The sequence below is a fragment of the Capricornis sumatraensis genome, chromosome 21 (assembly GCF_032405125.1).
Source record: "Capricornis sumatraensis isolate serow.1 chromosome 21, serow.2, whole genome shotgun sequence".
In the NCBI taxonomy this organism is placed as follows: domain Eukaryota; kingdom Metazoa; phylum Chordata; class Mammalia; order Artiodactyla; family Bovidae; genus Capricornis; species Capricornis sumatraensis.
In genome coordinates, this window is record NC_091089.1 from 4835760 (window position 1) to 4849420 (window position 13661).

Consider the following 13661-nt stretch of genomic DNA (forward strand, 5'->3'; position numbering starts at 1 on the left):
ACCCAGCACAGAGTGTCCCATCCTCTCAAATCTAGAAGCTGCTTTCTTCTGATACTTCCTATGCGAGACCACTGGTGGTCTCGTTCTGGAAGCTTGAGGGTGCGAGGGAGTTTGGGGGGAGCCCGAGGATCTCAGAGGTCAACATCACATGCATTCCTGAAAGCAGGGTGGCTTCTTGGGCATCCCGCCCCGGTTCCCATCCTAAAATGGGCTTTCGTTTTCTCTCGTTCACAGGAGTGTGTGGGGGTTTATTTGGGGTGGTTGTTTTGGTGATGGTGGTGACTGTTTACTGTCTTCTGAGCACAGGGTGTTACAGGAATGTTTTTGACCTGGGAAATAAAAATGATTGTCTGCAGAAAGCAGGCATGAGCCGGGGTCCTGGTGGAGGGAGGAGGCAGAGGGATGGGGGTGGGAGGGGAAGAGGAGGACAGCCCCCAGCGGGGTAGGAGCCCTCACTTCGTCTCACTCTCCTCTGTTGGGCCCTTTGATTTTCTACGTGAGCTCCTTGCTCTTTCACACGTGCTCTCTGGGTTTTCCTGTAATGGTCAAAGGCGCAGGCCTACTGTCTGTCGTTCAGACTCCTTGCAGCCCCCGCCCACCTCTTAGGGGGCTGGGATCTGTGTGGTCTGTCAGGGTCCACACCCCAAGACAGGCTGTGCCCAGCACAGAAGGGCGGCTGGGAGCAAGCCCGCAGCTGCCGCTTGCGGGGTGCAGGCGGGTGCAGGGGGTGTGGGGGAGGCGGAGGGCCCGCCTTCAGCTCTGCATCGCGTGCACCCCGCCTCGCATCCGCAGCTCCCAGAAAGGAAGCGCGGTGCCCCTTGGGCACCTCGAAGCCCCTTCAGCGTGTAGTTCACAGGAACTCGGGGCTGCAAGTCATCTGGATCAGCTCAGAGGTTAGGCACACAGCGTGACGGTAGCGAGAGCAGTGAAGTTATCACTTTACAGTAAGCGTGAAAGCCTAATAGGAAGCTGAGGCTCTGATACTTTGGCCATCTGATGCGAAGAGCCAGCTCACTGGGAAAGACCCTGATGCTGGGAAGATTGAAAGTGAAGGGGGGGGCGCGACACAGGATGAGATGGTTGGATGGCATCATTGACTCAGTGAACATGAATTTGAGCAAACTCCGGGAGATAGTGGAGGACAGAGAAGCCTGGCAAGCTGCAGTCCACGGGGTCACAGAGAGTCAGACACGACTGAGCAACCGAACAGCAGAAATGCTAGGGCTCCACTAAGGGTTAATACCAAAGGACATGGAATTTTGAAAGCGTTGCTTTAATGATGTTGAAAAGCAGAGAGAGCAGAAGTTAGCCCCCTGGTGGGGTTTTAGTCCTGCTGCCAAAGCCCATGTCAGTCCTCTCCCGGCTGGGACGGCTGTGCGCGGATTCCAGTGGGTAGATGTTAAAACACGGACTGTGGATTCAGTGCTTCTGCGGTTTCACACCTGACCCACGTCTGTGATCCCAGGCGACCTCAGCCTCTGGGTCCTTCGCAGCCCCTCCCTGCAGACGACATCCTGCTGTTGCTTGTACTGTCAGTATTCACACATATGCAAGTGCAAACAGGACAGAGAAAAGCTATGAATACTCTGAGCTACTGTACGTGAAAAATTGCACCCAAGTCAGTTGAGAAAGACGAATGGGCTTTGGCTCTCTCCTGATTATGAGGCAATGTATTCACTGAACATCTTTATTACAAGCAAGTTGAACTTTGACAGTTAAAATATCTGCGGATGATTGGCCCTTCGGGGTCATAATTAACTCCTTATTTGTCTCATTCTGCTGCCGGCGTCTTATGTAACATACACGCCGTTCTCCAAGGGAGGGAAGAGAGGTGATTATGTTGCCGATGGACTGTCAGGGGCCCAGGGAATCTGAGTCTGTTACCTTATTGAATCCTCTGCAGATGGACTGCAGGTATTATGATCTGATTTGACAGATGAGAAATCGGGAGCTCAGAGAACCAAATTTCTAAGCTCTGCAGTAAATAGTAATTGGCGGGCATGGAGTTAAAACCCAAATAATTGTTTGCACGTAGTTTTCACCAGCTGTTGTTGCAAGATATTGGGCAGGAAATTAAAAAGGTGCCCTCATTTTCCTCATTAGGCTTGAGGATCCACGTACAGGTGTTCATGAGGACCATGAACAGGTGTCGTGTAATTCAGCCGTTTTCTCAAGGTGACTTGTTAGAACAAAGTCTTCTCTTTATCGCGTTGATGAACAGTCTAGAAATGGATGAACACTTTGGATTGAGGCCTCGTCTCTCCCACAGTGATTCTATGGAGACGATGATTTCATGACAATCCCATCGCCTATGAAAATGCACTCAGTTACTTCAGAAACAGCGAGCTCAGCCTTTTGGTGTCCGCAGCCTCCCCTGGGTCTCAGCCTCCCCTGCTTCTCTCTTCTTGCCGCCCCCCCTTCACCCCCTATTCTGGTCTGGACCTAGGAGAAGTCGCGCCGTGTCCTGTGCGGGGCCGTCTTTGACAGAGAAGGGTCAGGGTTAGGACCGAGCAGGAGCGTCACTTCTGGGTTCCTGAGCTTCTCACCCTTTTCTCCTCCCCTGACCTCAAAGTTTCAGCGCGGATGTCCACACTCGCGAGAGCCCATGTCAAGGCCTCTACGGAAGGTGTGCGATTGTAGACAACTAGACGGCTGGAAGATGTTTCCTCAACCGGTCAACACCCACCCTGGGGAGTCATGCCACCATGCCCACCACGATGACACAAGTGTGCGTGATCATGAAAACAATATGGAAATTCTCAGTCATCCCAGTGGCTGCTTAGAAATCTCATGTGGGCCTGAATTTGCACCTAAGGAGAACGGGCAGCCGCTGTCACCTTGAGTCCACCCTGCTCCCAGCACTGACCCTCCTCTTCCCCTCCCACCGTGTTCCTTTCATATTATTTCACAAAAAGCTTCCTAATAACCCAGTGATGCTTCCGGCCTGAGTTCCAAGCGCATTCCACATGAATTTTCCTCTTTCTCTCTGTTTGATTAATTACAAAAATGGAATGGAATAGAGATGACCTCACACGTCCAGCTCTTCCGCCTGCAGATGGCTCTTTGCAGCGTGTTACAGAGACCAGCTGCGGGGCGCCTCCGTAAGCCCGCCCCCTTCTGTCCCCGGCGGGTGGGGCCCGGTCACCCAGAGTCAGGTCCAGGACCCGCCGTCGGGGCTGCGCCGCACGCCTCACATCCCGATGGCCCCACTGGTGAGGGGCCCTGAGCTGAGAATGGTCACGTGGCTTTTCCTGTCTTTCTTTTCCTGCCAGTGCGAAATGTGCATTTAAGGCTAGAATCTGCCTACTGGAAATGATGCATAAATGCTCTTTCTGTTCATCTGAGACCGAGGAAGAAGTTTGTACACACTTAGAAGTCTGACCTGGAACGTTTGTTTCTATCTATTCTGTGCCCAGTAGTCTTGAGTTTTAAAAGTACTGATTAATGTATTTCGCAGACAGTCCTCCGAAGGACAACCTAAAGTTATGCTCCGAGGGGTGATGAAGCTTTGGTCAGAACACACGGCCTGGAGGCGGCCTCCCATCCACAAGGGGTAGTGCGGGGGTCTCGTGCCTGGATCAGCTGTGCTTCAGAGCAATTGGTCCAAAGACAGCACCTCTGTGTCCAGAAGCAACACTCTCCCCGCCCCCCCGATACTGACACGTCGCACAGTATCCTGTTAGGTTAAATCCTGAGGTTTGTGTTCTGGAAGGAGGGGACAAGGAGTCAGGATTTGCCTAATACCTGCAGGGGAGGTGACTGAGGAGGCCAGAGAAAGACGGAGGCCAGAGGAGGTGCTGCCAGGGGAGAACGTGGATGCCCTCGGGCGGTTCTCTGCACCAGGGCGGGGAACCCCAAAGTCCAGGCTGCCAACTGGAGAAGAAGTTAACTATTTTGCCTGTGATTAATTTCAAATACAACAACTGTTCTTTTTTTATTTTGGAAATAACTATTTGTATGTAATTGAAAAAGTTTTTATAATTTTATCACTTTTATATTTGTAGAAATTGAATAGTTGCAAATACATAACTATTTATATATAATTAGATATAATTGAAGTACAGTTGTTTACAATGTTTTAGTTTCAGGTAATACAGCACAATGACTCAGATACATAGATATAGACAGATTCCTTTTCAGATTCTTTTTCCTTGTAGGTTAGTACAGAATTTTGAGGGCGCTCCCTGGCAGCCTCTGCACTTTTACTGCTGAGGGCCCAGGCGCCACACCAGGTCAGGGAACAAAGATCCCACAAGCTGCATGATGTAGCCAAAAAATATATATTGAATAAAGTCATCCGTGCCATACAGCAGGCCCTCGCCCTCTGTCTACTTTGTATGTAGCAGTGAGTATCTGTTAATGCCAGCCTCCTAATTTATCCGTCTCCCATCAAATACACCAGTTGTTATTTGTTAAACAGAGAAATGGATGCGCAGATGTTCGATGCATTGTATTTTATGTATTACATACACCACGCTGGTTATCAATACTCACGACCCTGCGTGGGGGCACAGAGAGCTGGAAGTCCAGAATGACCCCGGCTCTGCCCCTGCGGTTCAGACTGCCACCCTGCACAGAGAACACACAGTTCTGTGCTTCAACTGCAGTGCAGGCCCCAAGGGGACAAAGGCGAGTCCCCTCCTCCCCGTCTGTGCCCGTCTCATCGAGCAAACCACCGTGTGTGCCTCAGACCTCCATTTCCCCAGTGAGACGACCCCCATAGAGGCGTTTTGGGGAGTGATCCGTGTGAGTGAATTGGGAGGGTGGATGATAGAATACTGAAATTATCTGCAAAGGTCAACTTGCATTTTTAAAAGCATCCATTTTATTTGTTTTTTAAAAGCATCATTTTTAAAATTTAAAAATACTTCGTTGCTAAAAAATGTCAGCCATCATCTGACAATGCAGAGTTTCCACAAACCTTCAATTTGTAAAAAATGCATCAGCGACAAAGAGCAATAAAGCAAAGCACAGTAAAACGAAGTCCGCCTGTCTGCATTGCAGTGCTCTTAACTGTAGCCACCATGTAAACACACACATTGAAAGCACAGGTTTTTCCACGCGCATGTCTTCATACGTGACGCCTTCGTGTGGTTCCCATAAGTCAGCAGTATTTTTATCGCCACTAGGGCCCTGGCTTTGATTTACCAGAGCATGCTGTCCCCACTTGGATCTACGTTCAGCACTTAATCTGAAATTCATATCTTGAAAGATCTACCCTGGGTTCCACCTAAAAAATATGAAGACAGGAAGAGTTTCCACTCTGCAGGGACTTGGCTGTGTGTGGTCTCCCGCGGCAACAACCCACTGCTCCCCACACACAGGAGGTGACGCTGTCAGATGCTATTGCCCCCTTTCTCACCAGTCGACCTGGGGAAGAGCATCCAACATCCTTCACAGTCACCGAGGAGACACTCAGAAACACGGGAGGCTTTGGGGAAGTTCAGATACTGATACTGACACGCTTCTCTAAAGAGTGTCTTTGCACGAACGAAACTTGCCTTTCATTGGGTGTATGAAATATTTTAGAAACCCTCCCCATGTTTAGAGGACAATTCATTTTGTTGCTTTTCAAGGAGCGTTGTTCCTTGTTCAGCTAGAAGCTGGTCCTCACATGTTCTTTGAATCATCACACGATGAGGGTGACAGAGGGTGAGATGGCTGGGTGGCATCACTGACACAATGGACATGAGTTTGAGCAAACTCCGGGAGATGGTGAAGGACAGGGAAGCCTGGCGGGCTGCAGTCTGTGGGGTCCCAAAGAGTCAGACACAACTTAGCGACCAAACAAAGCAATGTGATGAGTGAACTTTGCAATGGTCCTTCAAGACTGGTCACCTGAGCCAGGGGACAGGTCTAAGGTGATGGTGCAAATGGTCCTCATGGTTCCTACAGGTCCAGGGATGCGAGTAGGTCGAGGGACCTATGTGGAGTGAGTTTGGCTGAGTTCTTCAGTTGTGTACCTTTCTGGGGGAGAAAAACAGTACATTTGCTGCTAGAAAAGTTTGGGCTAGAAAATACACATGAGGCACATGGGCTTTTTTTTTTTTTAAGACAATTTTATCTTCCAAGTTTCAAGGCAAGTGTTTGCTTTGGCAGCACGGGGATTGTTGGATAAGGTCTGTGTGCGTTCTTTTCATGTTCCAAAGCTGTGACCTTCATTTCGTGTTGTTTTTGGTTGATGTTGATTCAATGAATCGTGTCACTCCTGAATGTGGACTGTTGGGTTTCAAGGTTGAAACTCAGTGTCTTTGAGATCCTAGATGATTCAACCAAGCCCTCATCAATCAGATTTCTAAATGAAGAAGTCATTATTTGTAGAAAACCTAAGATTCCCTCTCCTTTCTGTACTTTGATGTATCTTAACCTCCACAGTTTCTAAAGAAAAATTCAAGAACCAGGCAAAGAAATATCACTGGAGTTTGATACCAAGAACTGCCTGAGCGAGCATCGAAGCTCATTCAGGTATCTAATCTGAGTCCTAATTTTACCACTGGCCAGCTAGGGGGATATAGGAAAGCTACACTCTGCAGAGTGTTTTGTATACTTATTTCATTTTGGTTTTTGGTTGACTCAGGACCTTAGAAGGAAAACCAACCATAGCAGCTAGTAATCTTTCAAGCCTGTTGCTGCTTATAAAGCATTCTCAGGAACAATAAGCAGAAACCCACCAGACTTGGAGAAGATACGATTTATTTTATCTGAAATTTTTACAATATATGTGTTAGGTGCTTTTGGTTTGGAATCTGTGGTGGCTTCATTTTAAGTGGTCTCTAGTGGTGAAGAGAAGTACATGGGGGGCAGACAGCTGTGGGGTTCCTGAACAAAGAGGGCTTTGGATCCGGGCTCCTTTGGATCAGGGGCTAGTGGAGAGGCCCCTTTCTGGATACCTAACAAGCACAGGAAATCAAGGAAAGGATGACCCAGGTTTTGCTACTTGGCTTCATGACTGTCTCCATCGGCCTTCCTTGCTCACCTGGGTGTCCTGGCAGCCCTCTCACAGAGCCCCTGTACACAGGTTTGCAGAGACCCCTGGCAGATAGGGTAGAACCAAGACTTTCTGGGCCAGGTATCCTTTCAGAGAAAACTCAGCCGCCTGCCAGCTCTTCCTGGGCGGTGTTTCCGTGCTGCTTTATTTGAGGTTGCAAGTACCTGGAAAAGAGAAGCAGATGTTTTTCAAGAATGTTTATGAAACTTCTGTTTTTAAGGTGCACATTAACGGGGCCCAAACTCTTGCATTTGCAGCTCACTTCGTGAGATTATGTACATGTCCTCTAGAATTTGCTTGGGCAAATCTTTATCCATGGGCATTGGAAACGCCTTGGTTTCTGCACTGAAGCCATTCTAGTCTTGCCAATGGCCCCACTCCAGTACTCTTGCCTGGAAAATCCCAAGGACAGAGGACCCTGGTAGGCTGCAGTCCATGGAGTCGCTAAGAGTCAGACACGACTGAGTAACTTCAGTTTCACTTTTCACTTTTATGCATTGGAGAAGGAAATGACAACTCACTCCAGTGTTCTCGCCTGGAGAATCCCAGGGACGAGGGAGCCTGGTGGGCTGCTGTCTATGGGGTCGCACAGAGTCGGACACGACTGAAGCGACTTAGCCGCAGCAGCAGCAGTATCTTCCTACAAGTTCTGCCGATCCTTGGGATGCCTGTCTGATAAGCGGCCCTTGGTCGGGTCTGCTCTTTCTGTGCTCGCGGGATTCTCAACGCTGCAAGCGTCCTGTGTGTGTCTGTGCAGCGTCCACAGCTCCTCCCCATGTCTGTCCGTCTCCTTACGTCATCGGGCGTGAAGTATGACTCTGTCCGTTGGTTGGGACTTGCGCCCGGTCTGTGAGCGCGCTAGAGATGGGCTGATCTTCCTGGACGAGGAAACTCGCTGAACCGTGCGTGTCCCTGAACAGAATCCGGGTCTGGATTTTTGCCAGGGATTAGAGGACAGAGACGCTGCCTCAGAGACTTCAGGTGCCCCTTGAGTTTGGGGGCTTTCGTTTTCTCTCTTCAGAAACAGATGTCGCATTTAGAACGGGATCATTGTTCTGATTGAAAAACCATGTTGGAAACTCTGGAAGTACCACTTCCAAGGCTAACGGCCTCTCTTTCCTTTCAGCATCTGAAGACTCGGGGCTCAGGATGGGGAACCATGCAGGGAAGCGGGACTTTGGTGCCGAGAAGGGCAATAAGGTAAGGAGTGAGCCACCCCCAATCCTTCAGGTGCTCGTATGCCCTGTGGCCGCCAGAGTTTTCCCCTAAAGCCACTGGCTTGTTACTCTCCTTCCCTGGAAACTTCTAGGGCTGAGAATGCTAGCCCTGCACACAGACCAAGACCCGAACCCCTCAGCCAGGACGCCAAGCCCACTGCAGTCTCACTGTGGCTGGCCGTCCGGTGGCACCTGCCCCCACGCCCCTTTCCACACTGATGGTTAGGGTGTTTGGAAGAGGCAGGAAACAAATGGGAAAAAATGCAAGTGAAACCGTCGGAATCCCTCCAGCGACTCAGAATGAATCCTCTGTGGATTTTTAGGTTCGGATTTCCCATTCTCCACCTCATTCCACAGGCATTGGCTTCCCTGTGTGGTGAGGAGCCTCTAGGGATGACCTCTGGGTCCCCAGAGTGTCTGAGCCCCTTAAACTGATGACCCATCACCAGGGCACCTCTGTCCACCGAGGAGTCATTTCAGATCATGAGGAAATAGCCCTGATGTGTGTGTGTTTCCCCTGTCCTTTGTAGGAGGGAAAGTTTACTTATCCGTTGTCTTTGGTCCTTTAACTCATGACTAGGGGACAGTTCACAGAATGTCATGATGCTGAGGATGGACCTGCATGTGCACAGAAGCATTTCATAAATGTAACTGGATTGAGTTACGTCATGCTGCAAACCCCAGCCCTCTTTGTCAAGAATCTGTAGTCAGGTTTCATTTAAGAATAATGAACTTTCTGCCATGGGTGCTTCTCTGATCTCTATTTGGACTCAAACATTTCTGTATCAGCCAAGTGGGTAATTTTCCATAATCTGCCTCCATGCCATTCATGTAAATACATGATTACATAACTGTTTTTGTTCATATCTTATCAAGTGTTTCAAACACTTGAGAGAAAACATTGCTTTACCTAAAACAAAGTCATGGCGTTTCTTTCCTAATGATTTCAGGCCCAAGGCAACTAGAAGGGGTTTACGTTTCTACAGTGTTGTTGGTTTGGAATTCTCTCCTCCCTGTTGAAAGGAGGACCCGTGTTCTCAGTGTGTAAACGGTCCGAGTAGATACTGACTGGGGACTCCTGGTATTTCCTGTAACTCGCATGAGAACTGCCTTACTGATGCTCTCCCTGTGAAGATAGTGGTGACTCTGAATGTTCAGTTACTGTGAAGACGGCTCTGGGCGGTGTCTGCCCCAGGAGCACAGAGGCCCCACTGAGAGTGAAAGTAGAAAAGCAGCTCTTCTCAAGAGAGCCCCATCCTGTTAACACTTGGTATTTTAAGGCTCAGAGCAACTGATTTGCAAGTCTGCTTCTAAAAACCTCAGTGGCTTGCAGTTTCTTTCCTGTTGTTGGACATTGTAAAACATCAAAACATTCTTCTCATTGATTTAATTTTTACCAAAGTCAGATTTCTGACCAACAGGAGAGCCCATACTTAGGCTTTTGTTATCTGAAAGCTAAACTTTAACATTCTGATAATTTTTTTAAATGGTCGTTTTGGACCCATGGCTTCTATGGGACACTGTTACATGTAACAGCCCTCTTCTTTGTTGTTGTTTAGTCACTAAGTCGGGTTGGACTCTGCGACCCCATGGACTGCAGCACGCCAGGCTTCCCTGTCCTTCACCATCTCCCAGAGCTTGCTCAAGCTCATGCCCATTGAGTTGGTGATGCCATCCAACCATCTCATCCTCTGCTGTCCCCTTCTCCTCCTGCCCTCAATCTTTCCCAGCATCAGGGTCTTTTCAAATGAGTCAGCTCTTCGCATCAGGTGGCCAAAGTATTGGAGTTTCAGCTTCAACATCAGTCCTTCCAATGAACACTCAGGACTGATCTCCTTTAGGATGGACTGGTTGGATCTCCTTGCAGTCCAAGGGACTCTAAGAGTCTTCTCCAACACCACAGTTCGAAAGCATCAATTCTTTGATGCTCAGCTTTCTTTATGGTCTGGCTCTCACATCCGTACTTGACTCTTCCTTTAATTTTTTGTAACTTGATGGAAAATGCCTGAGGCCTTTTAGGTGGAGTGGTCTGTGGTGTTACTTAGCATTTCAGCTTAGAACAGAAAAGATCTCACGCGCTCATGCCCTGCTGTTTACCATCCTGCATGTTTCTGCAGTCATTCTGGGAGGCTTTCTTTTCACTTACGAGACAGTAGACGGATGAGAGCTTGTCCTGGGAGCAGTTGTTGACCCGTCAACAGGCAGGGGCTGCAGGGAGAGTCAGCCCGTGCATCCTCCCAGCTCTGGTTCTTTGCCGGCCGCTCTCCCCACCGGCGCCGCCACCACCATCAGCTCCGTGTCCGCAGGCCCCCTTGGGCTGCCTTCATGGCCCGCAGGCCTGTGCTGGGTGTGGGAGGCAGGGGCTCCATGTGACGATCCCTCCCATATCAGGCACCCACTGCCACCCCCAGGGGCTCTCTGCCAGAAGCACGCGACCTCTGCCCCCAGGCTCCTCCCCGTGACAGCCCACTCTTGGCTCACTGGCTCCTCTCTCCTGATGAAGCTACACCAGGATGCAGGGAGGAGCTCGTGAAGGAAGGGGCTCCGGCCTTTCCCTGTTTCAGCCTCGCGTGTCTGCATGTGGCAGGGTCCCCTCTGGCAGCGAGGCAGCTATGAGCGCCCTCTTGGCCCATCAGGAGCAGAGTAAAGCTAGCGGGGGGAGACCTGTCCTCCAGGGGGACCAGAGGCCTTCAGGCAGGAAGGCCGCCTGCTCGCTTTGGGGTCCTTGTTTCCCTGCGTGTCCTGGGGGACTTGGTTTCCAGAAAGCTCCCCTCACTAACCCTTACTAACTCACCGGCTCTTTCTCGGGCGGAGTACGGAGCGTATTTACAAGGTCGTTTGGCAGAACTGGGGAAGCACTCAGCCGGGTGACCTGTCCCCGGGGACACACAGTTCTCAGCGGCCCTGCCCGCAGAGACTCCAGGAGGAAAAACCGGTTCCTCAAGCTAAAAATAGCACCGCCTACCCCTTGAGAAGGCTGTGCCGGGCAGCCCAGGGCCCGAGCGCAGGTGGACATGACTCTGGGCCCCTCTGGGCCCTGGGGAACAGGCACGATCAGAGCCAGCCTGCTTGACCCTCAGCAGAGCCCGCCAGTGCTCAGGTCCAGGCCGGTCTCTGAGGCTGCTCTGCCGTCTCGTCTAGGGTCGCTCTGACCGCAGGCAGTCTCTCCCCGGTGGGTCTTAAGATTTGTTTAACTTTCTTTTTTGAACATTAGCCCCAGTCCACGTGGGGATCAACTTGAAGAAGGAGCTCTAAAATCACATTGTCTTTTTTCTCATATGAAACTAGTGAGGCTGTTCGCTAGTTTACAAGCATTGATGTTGTTCAGTCGCTAAGTCGTATCCAACTCTTGTGACCCCACGGAATGCAGGCTCCTCTGTCCATGGGGTTTCCCAGGCAAGAATACTGCAGTGGGTTGCCATTTCCTCCTCCAGGGGATTTTCCCAACCCAGAGATCAAACCTGAGTGTCCTGAATTGGCAGGTGGATTCTTTACCCCTGAGCCACCAGGGAGGCCCAGTTAGAAGCATTACAACCAGGAAATGTGAGAAATAAAGAGCACTTTATCTTGGCATTCCCACATTTTTTCCAAAATGATGAAATCAAGAGTTGACCCAACTCTGGAAAATCTGACACTGATAATTTTGAAAGCCTGTTCTTCACCTGTGGGATCTTCATACTATTCCTGGCAGTGGCATCTGGCCCACAAAATTCCCCCAAAGGTGCCCGGCCATGTTTCTGGATTTTTGCATTTAATCAACTTAAGAAAAAAGATACCATGCTGAGAAACAAGGTCGAGAGCAATTGCAGAATTCAGATGCCTGTCGGAATTTTACAGCAGGGAGTAACTGGTTAGTCTGTTTTGTGTTTCCAATTAAACTGATTAGCTCTTTGAGCTATTCCTCCAAGCCGCCCCTCCAGGGATAATCATAGCCCTGGGGAAGCCGTTTGGTATTTAATCATCAAACCCCACTGTCTGATGAGCCCTTGGGATGCTGTGCCAGCGACACTCTGAGAAGTGAGAGATGGAGTTTGCAAATACATACAAAAGCACCAAACAGCTCAGCCCTCCCCACCAGGGCAGAGATGAAAATGTAAATTTGCTAGGAAAATAACTTTCCTGCAAACCTGCCACATCCCCGCTGTGGGACGGGTTCTCCCCCCGGGGGTTTGTGCCTCAGTGTATTCCTTTACAGAACCGTGATCCAGCATCATCTTGCCCCAAGTGTGGGGTGCCGTCTGTGGTCTCTCTGATGCAGGAGGCCCCATACTTGCCACCCCGGCCTCCAGAGGAAGAAGCTTTCTACTTGAAGCCATCACTTGCTGCTGGGTCCCCGCCGTCCTTTCTCCACCCACACGGAAACTAAGAGCCCTGAGGCTCCACTCGCAGATGTGTGTGTCCTTGCCCCCCGGGTGCTGCTCTTGGGGGGATCCAGTGCCCCCCCCCCCGCCCACACTGCCAGCTCCAGGCCAGCACTGTTCACCTTAGGGTCCCAGCCCCGGGGCAGGATATCGTCCCCGCCGCCTGCCCTGAGGACAGCACAAGTGGGGCCTTTAAACCCCAAAGCCAGGGTGTTTTCTCCCCACATCAGGCTTCCTCCTGCGGTTCCTCCTGAACCAACCACTATCGCCATGACTACCACACTGCACGGGAAACGGGTTTGCTAAGAGACTCTCCCATCGGGTCAGGTCACCCAGACTCACATGACGGGGCTGCCGTGCCTTCGAGCAGGGAGTCATTGTTCTGTGCTGGCAACTGTCAGACCCATATTCTGGGAATTCCATTGTCTCAGGTGAGAACTGAATAACTATTTTTGGAAAACTCAGCAGTTACTAAGCTAAATAAGAGATGTTTTAAAATTTAGAGGGCAGAAAAATAGAAAGTATTTCCCTGAAGACACTTACCAGTCTAGTCTGATACTCAGATATGCGGAAACACCTAGTCAGCGTCTAAGAAAGCCCTAGATCGTGAGATGCGGGCACAGTTGCACTCGGATCTGTCTGCACCGGTCCCAGAGTCCTCGGTCTGCCTATCTCCCTCCATCTCCGCTCGTGTGCCCATCTGTGTCACACACACACATGCACCTATCAGGAATCCCCCTTCACCGCAACGGTGGGGCATTAAACCACCTTCCAGGCTCTGCTGGGGGCTCACGTGGTTAGGAATCTGCCGGCAGTGCGGGAGACCCAGGTTCGATCTCTGGATTGGAAGGATCCCCTGGAGAAGAGAATGGCTACCCACTCCAGTATTCCTGCCTGGAGAATCCCATGGACAGAGGAGCCTGGTGGGCTACAGTCCATGAGGTTGCAAAGAGTCGGACATGACTGAGCGACCAACACTTCACAAACGACCTCCTGGTGGGCAGACCGCACACCATCCAGGAGCTGCCTTGCGTCGGTTCCTCACCATGCAGACCTGCAGGAGCTGCTGCCCTGCGCCCCAGCCACCCGGCGGGC

General features: G+C 50.6%; 1 protein-coding gene across 3 annotated transcripts in view; it reads left to right on the forward strand.

Moving 5' to 3' along the window:
* MBP (myelin basic protein) overlaps positions 1–13661 on the forward strand; it is a 104175-nt gene that overhangs the window by 15486 nt on the left and 75028 nt on the right. For all 3 annotated transcript variants that reach the window (XM_068993614.1, XM_068993615.1, XM_068993616.1), the window contains exon 2: positions 8115–8188. In XM_068993614.1, coding sequence (XP_068849715.1) covers positions 8138–8188 — 51 coding nt within the window. In that variant the 5' untranslated portion in view covers positions 8115–8137. The remainder of the gene's footprint in view (positions 1–8114; positions 8189–13661) is intronic.